General features: G+C 34.4%; 1 protein-coding gene across 1 annotated transcript; it reads right to left on the bottom strand.

Moving 5' to 3' along the window:
- Positions 1 to 624: 624 nt before the first annotated feature.
- LOC134855242 (uncharacterized) lies at positions 625 to 14,895 on the bottom strand. Its single transcript, XM_063871704.1, has 11 exons — positions 14,544 to 14,895; positions 14,409 to 14,468; positions 10,119 to 10,264; positions 9,502 to 9,643; positions 8,580 to 8,751; positions 7,861 to 8,029; positions 7,407 to 7,632; positions 6,925 to 6,976; positions 6,308 to 6,459; positions 4,783 to 4,950; positions 625 to 1,508 (listed from the first exon to the last, which is right to left on the bottom strand). The coding sequence occupies exons 1-11, from the start codon at positions 14,578 to 14,580 to the stop codon at positions 1,228 to 1,230; spliced, it is 1,605 nt and encodes a 534-aa protein (XP_063727774.1). The 5' UTR covers positions 14,581 to 14,895; the 3' UTR covers positions 625 to 1,227.
- Between the last annotated feature and the right edge of the window lie 596 nt (positions 14,896 to 15,491).

Genomic DNA, 15,491 nt, shown 5'->3' with positions numbered 1-15,491 from the left:
TTGATTTTTTTTGTACGACTAAAACTAAACTACGATCGAAAAATTTCAAGTAATTGTTGAGTTCATCGATAAATTTTTTCCAGTTAAGATACTTATGTTTGCTACGATTGCCTGTATAAAATATCCTACGAGTTTCAAGGAAAATTGAACAACACAGTTCGGCATTCTTGCAGTTAAACATCCAAAACAATCTGAATCACGGTTAAGTTGAAAAAGTTTTGAGATGATACCGAGCTACACTCCAGTATAAGTTTATCAAAAGTTTGAACTGGCAAAAATTTCTTTGAAACTAGTTATGATCTGCTGGATGTTTCACGCCTTTAAAACAAAAATTTAATCATTCATCGGGCTAGCTACTTGAAAAAAATTCATCTAGCATTTGTCAAAGTTTCAAAGCTATATTTTCAGTAGTTGTAGAGAAGACGACACACACATCAAAAATGCGTTAATTTTTCAGATGTCAGTTCTATGCGTCACCTCCCATACTTCACTTCTATGTTACCTCCCATAATTTCTTTTTCCCATATTTGTATGAAAGTTTCTCCATGTTTGAAGCCACGTGTTTTTGAACGTTTTTGATTTAATTTCTTGTCTCGGCTCAAGTTAAAAGTGCACTTCATTCTCTTTAATTCAACAAAAAAAACTGTTTTGCGGATTGGTCTACTAGTTAATAAACTCCATAACTCGTATTTTCGAATGACTAACATATAAGAGTAAAGCGTTATGACCTGGATCTCATAGCACCATTTAAATAGTCTTTTATATTATAAGCTCATTAACTGGTTTTTTGATTTTTAGACTATTGGATCATAACGCTCAAATCTGATCAGTCTGAACTTATTCTCAGTGAATATCATTAGTAAAGGCAGAACTTGAGCAATTTGTTAGTTTTTGTAAAACAGAAAAGACTCAATCGAAATTGTTTTAAGCAGCTTCATCATTATCAGTTTATGGTTTTGGTGTTATACTTTGAGTTTTAAAAAGCGCCATAAGCAGTTCTTGTCTTTTTACTTGATTCGCCCCAAAATTTCATTTCTTAAAATTTGAAAACATGAATCAAATGCTAAAATGTGATAGGTTGAAATTAAATACGACAGCATCGCTTAGTTTAAGTTATTTTTTCAATTAGAAAACAATGCGTTCTTACGTTACTTTGGGCAAAGTAAAAAACGAACCAATGACTTCTGTTACTTTTTCAAGTATTATTTAATAAGCTTGAAGCACTTTTCAAACATCAGATTGTCGATCGATCTTTTTTGTCGCTTGTTTGCTCGCAGCCGCAACTAGGCCAGCATTGTCGTCTCTCGCAGTCGGGTTCTCGCGCTCTGATTGGTCAGCAACACCCCCATGAGTCATGATGACGTCATCACTTTCGTCATCAGCCTTGGTTTCTTCAGTTTCTTTGACCCATACTGCCGACCCGTTGGGCACTAGCTTAGGTCCCACATCTGAATTTGGGGTCAGTGTTTCGGATGGTGACATTATAGCGCCTACCAGCTCTTTTTGAGCTAAAAACAGATCAAACAGACTAACTATTTACTTATTCTCAAAAACTATATCAGTTACATAAAGAGTGTTGTAAAACTTGTATGAACAAAAGTTGTACAAACAAACCTAGAAAACTTGGATAAACATCTTGAGTAAAATATTTTGAAACTCGCTAAACCAACTTGAAGTTTTTTGTAATTCAATGATCTCAAAACAATTATTTACATTATGAAAACCGTCAAAAATTGTGTAAAATTTCTGAATTAGAGGAAACTTTCAAAAGATATTCAACCAGTGTATCTAAATGTCTGCATTTTAAACTAAAAATCAAACCAAGTGAGTTCTCGGCTATTTCTTATATTTTGTGCGGATGATTTAATTTGGCGTTCCATAACTTTGGCTGGCATTTTTTATACTCGCACTCAGTAAAAAGATAAAATAATAGATTATAATGGATTTTATAATCAGTCTCAATAAATTTCAAAAAAAAAGATTTTAATCGATTAAAATGGATTATAATATTACTGTTTTTCGAAACAAAAAAAACGTTATAATCGATTATAATCGATTAATTTACGAAAGATTTTTTTTCCTCAAATTTTATTGTATTATAATCCATTATAATGGACTATAATCCATTTTTATTCGCCAAATTTGTCATCGCTTCACTTCGTTTCAGTTTTGTTCTGTTTTGTGTGCGCTTCAGTTGGTTACTGAAATAAAAGAAACCTTAATATTGTACTTATACCCATCAGCGGGTATAGGAACGGGGACCTCAAAATAGTGGGGGATCTCAAAATAGTGGGGGGGATGGGGAGACCTTTTGGGTTGTTAGCAGGGTGTCGAATTCCTGAGGGGGGTGCGCGCCGGAAAAAAGCGATTTTTTGGTCAAATGTTTCCAAAAAAGGCCTAAAAATGCCTTTTTTGGCCCGTTTTTTTTTAAATTTTGCCTGCGGCGCGTGAAATTTGATCAAAAAAGGGTATTTAAAATGCTTTGGGAAAGCTTGAAATCAATGGAACCTTTACAGGGTTTAGGAGACCCTCCTCTCTCTCTCGCGAAAATCCTAAATCCTCCCCTGGTTTACTGATTCTCACTTCTTACTGATTTTTACTGTGTTTTCATGCAGAATAGCTAAATTATAATCCATTATAATTGATTTTTCTTGTGAAATATTAATTTGATAGAAAAGGGATTATAATGTAGTATAATAGATTATAACAGTTTATAAGAGATTATAAGAGGTTATAAGAGATTTCTCAAAAAATTATAATCAATTATCATTGATTATAATTTATTAAAATGTCACCAAAAATGTTATCATTATAATTGATTATAAATCGTTTTATTATCTAAAATCGGCGCTTATAATTAATTATAATTTTGCTAAAAGTACGATTATAATCATAATATAATCGATTATTTTCTCTTTCTACTGAGTGAGGGTACCTATTATTCTGTCTGCTTTATTTTAACACTTACAATTAAATTCAAATTTCTTCAAGCATATACTCGTTTTTTTTCAATTTTCAAATTGTGGTGCAGGTAAGGTAAAACTCTAAATTGTAGCAGTATTGGGCTGCTTTTGGTATCAAAGTTTTTGTCTGAATTTGTTAGTGCGCTTTGGTTTTTTTTTCATTTGATACAACTGTTTTGATTTTCATTTCATCTGAATGTTAATATTGATTCTTCTGATTTAATAGTTTCGCCAAGGTTAGGGAAGGTGTTTGCTTTTACTAATTTACATCAAACACCGAATTTTATGTCAAAACAACGAAAAATCTTTTCGAAACTCGATTACACAGTTTTAGCAAATTGTTTGACATTTACATGACCAGCATTTTTTTACAGCCCACAAGGACAAAAATGATTGTGCATTGATTTATATTTATTTTAAATTGATTTGAAATCGATCCAAATCGATTAACCATGTACATTTTACGAACTGAAAAGGATTTTAAATCTATTTAATCCGATTTTGTGTCTAAAAATCTATTAAAAATCGATTTGGATGGATTTCCCAACTCACTGAAATCTATCCCAATCTTAGCTATATCCATCCGAATCTTACTAAAAAAACTTAAAATTATTTAAAAACATGAGCAGATTAATTTTAGTGTCTAAAAATCCATTCAAAGTTAATTCAAAACAATTCTTGTTAAAATTTGAATCTTGCGAAAACATGTTAACATGTTTCTTGCGAAAACATATTATCTAGAAGAAAAAAAATTTCAAATAAAAACTCATGCCAGACAAATGAAAATCATGACAAAAATAAAAAAACCAGCAAAACTCTTCAATTTGCACCAGATTGTGGGGAAACTCTAGGAAACAAATCAAGAAAATGTCTATAAAAATCAGATTTTGAGCTCTAAAGCATCAACGAAATCATAGATATTCATCAATAAAATTAGTTTTTGGACAAAAAAGGGGGAGCACGCAATAAAAAAGCAATGTTTTTGGTCAAAACCTTTAAAAAATCCCCAAACGGCGTGCGGGGCCTGCAGTTCAGAACATTTTTTGGTAAAATAGCTGTTAAAACGTTTTTGGAGAGCTTAGAAAATCGATTTTATCAACTTCAAAAAACGGTTTTACAATTTTTCAAGTTTTTGTTTCGAACAACCGCATTCTTCCGAAAAAAACGAAAGTTTGTGATGCAATTCTGGATCCCGCGAATACATTAGTTTGTAGGTACTTAATTGATTTGAGAGATCAATCTGAGGTGCTTGGGAACTAATCAGTTTTTTGAAAAATTGATAAAATTGATCTTAAATCCCTCCAGTTTTTTTCTGTATTGATAATTTTTTTGAGCTTCTTACAGCGCACTTTTTGGCCTCGAAGGTTTTCATGACCAACTGACTAATAGCGTGTTTAATTTTTCGTCGTCATTTTGATACTAAAAGTAACTATTTGCTACTGAAAAAAGCATTTTGAGTACGCAGGTTGAGTACCGTGTTTATTATTTAAGTTTTTCCCATTAGTGTTTACAGTGGGGAGGGGGGGGGGGGGGGGGTTGAACTTCCCTTAGAACCCTTTTGGAGTGAGATAATACCTAATCGGATTTTGAAATAGTTTAACTGTCTAGCTGTAGTTGTTGGATTACTTTTTTCAAAACTTTGCAGTGTCATTTTTGTTCACTTTAAAATTTATAGATCTGTTTGACAAATTTTAATAAAAATCAAGATAAGGCACTGATTAGGATCAGGCGAAAGTTTTATCATGCATTGTTTTATCATATTACTTTGCATGTTTTGCTCTAAAGTATCTCAAAAATATCCTGTTGTTTAATTTATTACCGCTCATCGCTTCCTGCTGCTGCAACACCTGTTGTTCAATAAGTCTTGGAATGTCAATGGGAAAGGGGAGGGTAGATCGGCTGCCCCCTCCTGTTCGTATCATGTTCTGCACCGGGTTATTTTGAAGGGAGCTCAGAGGGGGGAAGTCGATAGGAGTCGAACTTCGATCTGAAATTTAAAACCAAATTGAACAGCAATTTTTTTAACATTCGTCGAACGATTGAGTTTCTTAGAATCCTAATTTCCACTTTGCTGTAGATCCAGTTGTGAAAACTAAAAATTTTGAAGCTCAGGTAAAGCGTAATCTATTTACGACAACTAAATCTTTAAACTATCAAGAAACTATCAAAACATTTTAAATTGGCTAGGGCGACAATTCGAAAACAGGCGACGATTCGTAACAAGCAACGCAGTAAGCTAATGTTTCATAACATTAGCTTACTTTGTTCCGATTTTGCGGGGGGCTTGCCGATTGTGTCAAATTTTATTTTCTGGCATAGGAGGCACGATATATTCGAAGAATGAACTATTTCGAACTCGACCATTTATTTGCTGTACCACTTAAACTAATGACTTATCAATCTTACGCTCAGGTTACTATATCGTGTAATACAGTAGAATCACCAATGTTTACATATCAGAATATAAGTTTTTTATATTTTCGATTTTTTGGATTTAATTTGGGTTTAAGTATTTAATTCGGAGTTGGGGCAAAAAAGTACATGTGGGGGAGGGGGGGGGGACTCCTCTCCCCTACACATTCCACACCCTCACACCCCTAGGTGGCTTTCCATTTACCTCCTCAAGTTTATTACCCAATCCCCAATCCCCACCCCACATTTACTGGGGGTACAAATGGCGAATGGGTAAAAAGAAGGGGAATTCAAGTATTATAACCCGCTAATTCATCGCTAACTCATCGTTTAAATATTCGAGTTTTCAGCTCTGAATTACTGCAAACTCAGCACTAAATTTGCTATTCGGGCAAATGTTTAGCGCTAGATCATTGATTGGGGGGATCAATGTTTTTTTTTTCAAACTTATTCTTAATTTGCGATGGGAACTCAACCCGGGTCCACATAAAAAAATAGTCAAACAATTTTGTTCCAAATTGGATCGGTGAAAGCCCCGGCTTGATTTCCCACTGAAAAATGCGATGAAAAACTGAAAAAACAGTGATAGCCATCAACGATTTAGCTTTAATTGTTTACCTAACTAGCAAATTGTAGTGCTGAAATAGCACTGATTCAGCGCTGGAAATTTCAAAATAAGCAATGATAATGAATTATCGATGAACTAGTGATGAATTAGCGATAATTTATTAATGAAGTATCGATGAAATTTTCAATACTCTGATTTTCCGTTTTCGTAAACACGGATAACAGCTGTTGTGTCCTCGATGAACACTTTAATGCAGAAATTAGTTCTTTGTTGCTTTGCAGAAATTAGTTCGTTTTTTTTCCTTCATACAATTTTTTATTTAATTTCTGAGGCAAAATTATCTTTAAAATCAGAATGAACTAACTAATCTGCTGTGGTGTCAAGTAGTGATTGGGTGACGCCCGATCTTCTGCATAAATACCTCCTCCCAGCCCCCTCAGTCCCCTTTGGTTCACTCCGCGATGAGTCACACTCACTCCACCCACCACATCTTTCTGAGCTGCCAGATAGGCTAATCTAATTACAATAATAACCTTTTTAACTGTCTCTTTTTCGGCTGAAGGACGGAGACTTCTGCAATATGAACTACCCAGCTCGAAGTGCTCGCTTTACGTTTCGACTTTCTCGCCCAACAATTGGTATGTTTCGACTTTCTCAGCCAACTTATGGTGTGTTTCGACTTTCTCGACTTAAAACAATCAGCAATCATATGATGGCGGGTTCAAAGCGCATGTACGCTGTAGTTTATAAGATGAGCTCTTGTAAGATAGCCATTGTTGAGTTAACCTTAAATAATTAACATTCGGGCTAGGCCTCTGGCTGGTTAAAGAAAAAAACTGCGCTCGACTTAAAGTTGCTTTTCTCGAACACGGAATTTCAGTCGCAAAACTGCACCTGCTCGACTTTCAAAGTCGAAATATAAATCGAGCACATCGACCCGAGTCAGGAGTAAATAATGCAAACCAAAATGTATGGACTAACCTGGCGTCAATATTCTCATAATGGCCTGAGTTCACTGGGTTGCTGAAAGCACTGGTACAAAGGAACGAGAAAGATCGTCAAAAACTTGGGTCCATCCATTATAATTGTCAAAAATCATCATTAAAATCCGTTATAATTTATTACATAAAACTTGGATGCTGGTGATCTTTGTGTTTTGCATCTTATATTGAAAAAAAACTACTGCTAACTACTTTTAAAACGAACAAGACTGCAAAGCTTGTATAAATTTAAATCGATTTTTATACAGATAATATACTGTATAGAAATCGATTTATGTTAGACCATTTAGATACGTGAATGGATACAATTTAGAATGGATTAAATGTTTTGTTTTTACGGTAGACAAAAAAATATTTTATTGCATAAAAATATTGGATTTAAATGGATTTTCGCAATATAGCGAAAGTCATCAAAATCTAGACAAAACTGATTAAATTTTTTAAATAGATTATTGACGATCCCTGCGTAGAACCCTCCCCCCGGTATGTTGCCTCCCCTTCCAAATTGGGGGCTTGTGACTGCCATAGTGTTGAATCTATGTCTGGAAGTCACATTGTGTGCATCCAGGGTGTAGTTTGGGTTCATGGCTGAGATTGGGGGGTTGTTGGTTGAGGGGCCATTGGAGGCAGATTGGTATTTCATGTTGTCGATGCTGGAGGAATGACGGATGTGCGCTGAGTGTCGGAACTAGAATTATAAAAAAAAACTTATCAAAAAAGGTGTAGTTTTTTTTTCATTTGAACTCTCTTTCAACTTAGTGTCAGTACAAGCAGGGGCTGATTGGGGCGGACACCCTTCCCTTAAGGATTCGACCCCCTGCCGACCCAAACAATATACGTTAGAACAATTTCAAAACCTCCATTATGGCCGACTTGTTTTTATAGCATCTCTACTATAGACATGTTCGGTTCTTACCGCTTTATTTTTCTCCATTTTCACCCCGCGTAAGAACACTCTTGCCCCCTTGGTGTGGTCGTGTTTGTTATCTTGACTGGCATTGTCATTTCTGCTCAGAGTGGTTCTCTCGTAGAAGTGACTGGTGGAACTTCTTCCTTCTTGGTTAGAGTTGAGCGAGTTCTGAGAACTGAAAACAAAAGCACTTTTTAAAATTCGTTTACATTTACAATTGTATCTTTACAAAAAAAAGATAGTCCTACGCATTGAAAATGATAAACAAAAAGATCAAACTGTATATCATAGCTTGTTTATAAGTGATATTTCAAATTGTCTTTCGTTATTTCACATCATGTTTTTAAGTGATATTTCAAATTGTAGCTCACATTATGTTTTTTTTGAACTTTTTGATCAAAAGCCGGATTTTTGTTATGTGAACGTCTCTAAACGAGTTTATTTGGTTCATATTTAATCAAATTTCTTCTAAATGAAAAAATTGATGGCTGACTTTAACTGAAGAATTTGAGTTAAACAACTGGAAGAACTTGCGCCCCAATAAAGAACTAGACACCATCACACCAAAGCTACCCTTGAAAGACAAATTCATAATTCCACGAACGCTGCACGTAAAAGAGAGAAAATGCCAGTTCGGCCAATTGAACTGAATTGTCTCATACTAGCGACAAAAACCCTTTCGGCCAATTGCACTTAAAATTGACCAATTTCATAAATCTACCGACCCTCCTGCATGTAGAAAAGCGACTGCATCCTCTTCTTCCGCCCTGTGCCAGGAGTAGCTCACACAGCAGAAGGGGGGCAGAGTGAGCACTGCTAGTAAGTGGGAGTAGACAGCTGCTGTGGTGAAGGAGTTGAGGAAGGGGGTGCAAGTGTATTTGAACACAGAGTAGAGACCTAAAAAATCAAATTGTCTTCTTGGTGTCTTGGCGGATATTTTGCAATAATTAATTTGGTAATTTGAGTACAATGAATATCATTGCCTTTTTAGTTTTCGTTTTTTAACTTTTTAACACAAAAATAGTGGACTTTTTCAATGTCCGAACGCTAGCCACTTCGAAATTTGGATACCGCAAATTTTTACTTCGCACTTTGATTTTTGTACATACCAATGATGGTTCACCGATTTTAGCCATTTCCCCAACGCACTTCAAACAGCACAAATATTGAAGTTTACCGCAGACGACACCAGGAATTTTCATGAAAATGTCAAGCAAATTATAATTAGTAGCAAAAAGTAGTTCTGACAAACAAAATTGATTTAAAAAGATTAATTGCCCTATTTTGGAAAAACTTTGCATGCAAAATATAATAATTAGGTCCGATTTTGTGTCTCAAGGTTGTCTGAAAAAAGAAATTGCATGCAAAAATCCGTTTAAATGGTACGATTGCTGTTTAGTTATTTCTGTCTGTCCGAACTTTTTGCACTTCTCTATGACATGTAATTTGGATTTCAGCTTAGTTTTTAGGACCCATTTAAAATAACGACTGCAGGTTTGATTTCTTTAAAAACGTCGGGACAAACTTCGTACTTTCAGCGTGATTTTTGAATTACTAAAAAAGTCAAAGTGACCCCTCTTTGATGAAAATTTTTGTTTCAGAGTTTTGCAAAGGTATGTCATGCCATCATAGGTTTAAACTTCTTACCCAGTGCAGATGAGACTCCGAGTGCTATCTGGAATATCACCACCATAGCCGGATAGTACACCACTCTTCTGGGCACTATAGGGTGTCTGCTAACAGCCCTCTTGCCCCCACCATCCTCAACCCCTCCTCCAATTGGCAAGTTCTGTAAGGAAAAGAATTTGCCCAGGAGAGTAAAAGTGAGCAACAGTTTTAATGATAATAATTACAACAAGCTTTTTTTGATATATTTGATCCAGTGATAAAATTTCATTTAAAAAAAGTTTTTAAAACTTTGTTAACCGAGTTTAGAAACTATTTGAATTTTAGATTCGAGGTTTTAGTGACTCTTTAGGAGTTTAAGCAGTCTGTTCTAGCGATATTTGTCAGCATTCTTGTCTTTTTTCAAGACTAACTAGCATTCTGTTAGTTCACTATTTCGCTAGCTTGCCCTCTCTACTCTGATATCTCCTATAACTATTTTTCTGACGAAGTATGACTCAAGGTCAACTAAAAATTTATATTTACTTGAAAACGCTGCTCAAAATTGGCAGACTGCTTTTTCATAAGTTCTGTATAGTCCAACTTTTTCTTACTAAGTATAGTTACTCTAGTTTCCCCCACCCCGATATGTTACCCGCCTGTTTGTAGTATAGCACCACTCGCATGGTGCAAGAGTAGACCAGTTCCATGAGGAGGGCGAGGAGAAGCAAGACCCCACTGACCAGATTCCAAACCACCAGATAGGACTCACTCTCCCCATTGCAGTGTCTTTCATAGAGGATACCTGAAGTTTTAATCAGTTGGATTTGTGACTTTCGAAATGTGACTGCACGGCATGGTGAAAGACTTTAAGCAAATTTAAGAATCGTGCTACGCGAACTTTCGATTTTATGTTTGTTTCATTTTAAGATTTTGCTTATGCCGAGACAGTTGCTCTGGTAGAATTCCTCATACGCGAAGGACCGACAGAGTTAATTAAAAAAGCAGCTGTCTGGAAATCAACGAAAATAAAAACTGAAATAAACATAACGTCGAAAGTTCATAAAGCAGAGCTTCGCTCAAATCCTATAACTACGGTGGGCAATTGCATCCGAAGCGTCGAATAGTAAGCATTGAAACAGGAAAATTACTGCTCAGGAAAGCTTATGTTTTTTTTGCGATTAGTTACCAAATTTTGAATGATTTGATCAGCTTCACTTCCGCTTTTTTGGGGCGTCCTAATCTGTTTTATTTTGTTGAAAATAATTCTAGATTTCAATTTTGTAACTAAATTTGCTAAATGTTTTATAATAAAATTTCAATGTTCATCGCAGCATTTAAATATTAGGCTAGCATAATCATCGGATAATCGACGATCTCGCATTTTGAATTTGAAAAACTCAAGGTTGTTCGTTTCATATTTTGCATGGAAAAGAGCGTCAAAAAGCACTGATTGCTCATTTTAATTAATTCTGTCTGTCCGAACTTTTTGCTACTACTTATAACTACTTCTGTCGTTTCCTACTTTTTGCAACTCTCTATATCTGCCAATGTGACAATTTTTGTAACCAAGCGTTATTTTTTAGGTGACCTTGTGACATACTTGTTGTCTGGAAATTTTAATTTCGCAAGCAAAAAGTTTCTACAAAAGAGGTCATTTGCTTTTCTTAATTAGTTTTTTCTGTTCGAACTTTGAGCTAATAATTAAAGAGAAAATTTTTCACAATTCATTTGACAGTCTTAAATTTTGACTTTTGACGTGGCGTTGAAATTGCAAATAAATTTTTAAAATTGGAAGTGAACTCCCACAAAAGCAATGCAAAGCGTTTGCGCTTTTCCAGAGACCTGCACTTTTTGAATAAAATCAGTCCCACAACTTGAAAAGATTTTTCAGAGCCCACAAGTGTTATGGATTTTTTCAGATGCCTCAACTTTTTGAATAAACTCAAGCCCACAATTGAAAAAAAAATTTTCAGAGTCGACAACTGATATAGATTTTTTTCAGAGCAAAAACAACACAATAACAACAACAACAAAAAGGCTAACGTTAAATTTAAAAGAATTATGTGGAGTTTGTTTTAGCTTGAAATCTTGTTTTTTTTTCTTCAAAATTTCAAGATTGTGTCCAATATATTTATTGAAAACTTCATATTTGATGCCAAATCAAAAAACAACTCGCGAATCTTAGTCAACTTAATTAAATCAAAACTGCACAATTTGACTCGGAAAGAAAGTCATATAATCGGTGTTGAGCCATAAAATTTCTTAGATAAATTACAGAAAACTATGAACGAAAAAAAAACAAACAAAAAAAGCATGGGAGGGTGCTCATGCTTGAAGAACCGAATGCTTGAAAAATTTCAACCAATCAAAATCGACAAGCGTTTCTATTGGCTAAATGCCTTTCTCACAAAGTCAAAGTCAATATTAACAGAAAATGTTTTAAATCAGTGGAAAAGAATCAAAAAATAATAAACATTGCGGGTTAAAACCGCAATACTATTCAGATAAACATCAAGATTAATGAGGTCAAAATCATAAGAATTTTTCAGTCTTGAAAACTCATCTGTTTATTATCTAATCGGTCAATATTAACACTAATGGCCTGGCTTTATTTTCTTACTTTGAGCTTTTTGCGATTTACTTTGAGATTTTGAATACTTAATTTTGATTGGCAGAAAGTAAGCTAAAATTAATTTCAAGCAATCGGTCCTTCAAGCATGAGTGACGCCACCAAAAAGCACAGAGAAAAGAGTTTGCAAGCTTTCAGAGAAAAGTAAGCAGACAACTTGAAGAAGCAATTAAGTATTCAATGAAAAACATGTCATACAGTGTGAGCGCGTTTCCTAGTCTTAACTTTTACACATTTGTGTACTGTAGCAAAGTGTTTATTGTTCCGACTTTCGTAACAAAAATAACGGAATATTTGTGTTCGGGTTTTTTTCTTCGCACTTTGTACTTCAAATTATCACTCTGTACTTTAAATTATCACTTTGTACTTTAAATAGCCTGTGCGGGGATGATTTTTGCAAAAATCTTAAATTAAAATATATATATATATATATATATTTCACATTTAATTTTTCATGTTATTACTGCTCCCTAGACCTTAAGAGGTAGTCGGAACATTCAGGTCCTCGCCTTGATACGAGCAGTCTTGTTCAATTTTGTTCTGCAATTTGATCAAACCAACGCCCTTGTGTAAGCAGCACAAAATGTTCTGACCCTGCTAATTTACTGAACCAATATCAAAAATGAAGCATGAATCTAAAAAGTTTTGATTACACCAAGCATTAAAAAATTTTGAAACTTTCAGTTGATTTTACGAAAAAAAAAAATTAATTTAGGCGAGAAAATGTTAGAATGAACTAACATCACCCATATTTTACAACACGTTAAAAACGTGAGTGACACTTGCAGATACTTTTTTTGTTTTTGTTAATTTCCTTGAGATAATTAAAATCGACTGGAAACTAATCAAAAACCCAACCCTTTCAAAAACCCAACCCTTTCAAAAACCCAACCCTATTTTCCTCCATTTCTTGAGAAGGGTCGGAGCAAAAACTTCATCTCATTCCATTGAGCATGGTCAACAGACAGTAGGAGAAAATCAAGGTTTGCAAAAAAGGAAATTGTTGGTGTTTGATTTGTTTTTCTCGTGTTTTCTACTGTTTTCCCTGTTGGTGTTTGATTTTTTTGGAAGGAATTTTGCTGGTTTGTTTGATTTGTTTTCTAAAATTTCAAATCCATTTTTGAAACTATAAAAAAAATTTTGTATAATTTTACATTAAATGATCATTTGTTATTAACAGTGTATTTTGCCTTCCTTTCAGCAAGGAAATTAGGACTTGAAACCAAAACCGAACTGAGCCACCTCAAGACAAACTTGAACCTAAACGCTTTGTAAGACTTAACCTCAAAAAAACTGACATAACCTGTTGAAAAACCGCATTGTTCTATAACACTTCAAAGCGTTGATCTCTGCTAGGTATAGCACTCTTTTATCGCACTCTCAATGCTCTTCAACAGTCTCCTGGAATACTAGCAAATGGGGAGGGTTCTCATGCTTGAAGGACCGAATGCTTGAAAAATTTCAGCCAATCAAAATCGCTAAGCATTTCTATTGGCTAAATGCCTTTCTCACAAAATCGAAGTCAATATTAACAGAAAATGTTTTAAATCAGTAGAAAATAATCAAATATATTACAAATTGCGGGTTACAACCGCAAAACTATTCAGATAAACATCAAGTTTAATGAGTTCAAAATCATAAGAATTTTTCATTCTTGAAAACTCATCGGCTTATTATCTAATCGGTCAGTATTAACACTATTGGCCTGGATTTATTTTCTTACTTCAAGATTTTCACGATTTACTTTGAGATTTTGAATACTCAATTCTGATTGGCTGAAAGTAAGCTAAAATAAATTACAAGCATTCGGTCCTTCAAGCATGAGGGACGCCACCCTAGCAAATAATTAATTAAAAATAAATTGACTGTCACGGCTGTTACGGCTTTAATGTGACACCACACTTGACCTCTTAAATTTTCTTTGAGTTAGTTCAAAATAGTCGGAACAAATACAAGCTAATCCGCAGTTTGTTCGCACCCATAAAGGGGTATTTTTTGAAACAAAAAGCTTATGATGGGAGCGCTAGTCAATGTAAAATGTTTTTATTTTGGACGGAATTGTCGAAATTTGTCTGAAAAATGGTCGTGTGGAGCATTTTAACTGCAGTGCGGCACAATTTGGCGGAAAATTGAAAAACCAATGAATTGTTGATGTAAAATAAAAGTGTTCAATGTTCATTAAAATTACTGTTTTGTCTAAAACTCCGCCGAGTGAAAAAATCGTATCCGCTTTTCAAAATTTTTCATTTATGTTTTTTTTGCATCCTTTAGAAATGCTGCATAAAGCCAGCTCAGCAAGAACTTTTAACTGACTCACCGATTACAATTTGTGATAGTGGCAACCCAGAGAAAACTGCTAGAAGCACAATCCAAAGATCTGAAAACATCCAGAAACACTATAACTAGTTAAAAAAACTCTATAATTACGATAAAAATTGAGAAAGAGACTAACTTGTTGAGGGAATCTCACATATGGAAGTTGAACACATAGCTGCTTAATCACGAGGAAAATGATGAAGGTTAAGAAAAAATTGCTTCAAAAATTCCGAACGGTTTCAGAGTTTGTCTAATTTGTTTTTTAAATAATAGTCTACCAACTAACATAATTTTAAAATAACTGAAAAGCAAACGTTAGATTCTTTTAATCACGCTTAACCTGCGTGTCAACTAGCTTTTTTGGAAGAATGAAAATGAGATTTACTAAATAATAATCAATAAGTATTAATCAATTTTTGGCCGTATTTGAAATTCGGTTTCGATTAAACAAAATCGAGATCACCTGAAACAAGTCAGATTCTCTCAGATTAAAATGTAAATTTGCATGTCTATTATTTGCCTATGGTATGTTGGTATTACTAATTTATTGTTTATTTATTGGAATTGTAAATAATCGACATCTTTTGCTGACTAAAACAGATGATTGCTTTACTTGATTTAGAATCGATTGCAAATTATAGACTGACTAATAAGCCCAAATTTGAGCTTATCTTAATAATAATAAAAGAAAAAATTCAGAAAAAATTATAAGCTGAGATGTTAAAAGAGCGGACTAATTAATTCTCTTTGCGTGCTTTATGTCAGGCCAGGGGTTGCTGGGGGACGCCTTTTCCCCCTCAGGGATTCGATTCCCTGCCGACCCAAAGGATTTTTCTTCAACTTTTGTAAATACTGTTTTCCAATCAAGCTAAGAGATCACTTTCTTAAGCATTTAAAAGTCAGCGATGTCCTGTTTGGTAATTGATGCTCTTTACCCAGACACCCTTTTCAATTGAAGTTGATGGCTACAGAGTGTATTTATGTCTTCTCAATTGCAATAGCTGTTGCAAAAGTTTGCTTTATTTTTTGAGCATCATCACTGCGACTTAATTGAAAACAACAGTCAGTTGCTGAAATGGTGGCT

This window comes from Symsagittifera roscoffensis, chromosome 10, assembly GCF_963678635.1.
Source record: "Symsagittifera roscoffensis chromosome 10, txSymRosc1.1, whole genome shotgun sequence".
Taxonomy (NCBI): Eukaryota; Metazoa; Xenacoelomorpha; order Acoela; family Convolutidae; genus Symsagittifera; species Symsagittifera roscoffensis.
This window is presented reverse-complemented; position numbering and strand designations above follow the sequence as displayed.

Coding starts and splice junctions, on each gene's coding strand:
- LOC134855242 (XM_063871704.1), bottom strand. CDS start 14,580: ATGTGTTCAACTTCCATATGTGAGATTCCCTCAACAA. Junction 9,644..10,118: donor TGGTGCTATACTACAAACAG/GCGGGTAACATA, acceptor TTTTCCTTACAG/AACTTGCCAATTGGAGGAGG. Junction 7,633..7,860: donor AAATGGAGAAAAATAAAGCG/GTAAGAACCGAA, acceptor TTATAATTCTAG/TTCCGACACTCAGCGCACAT.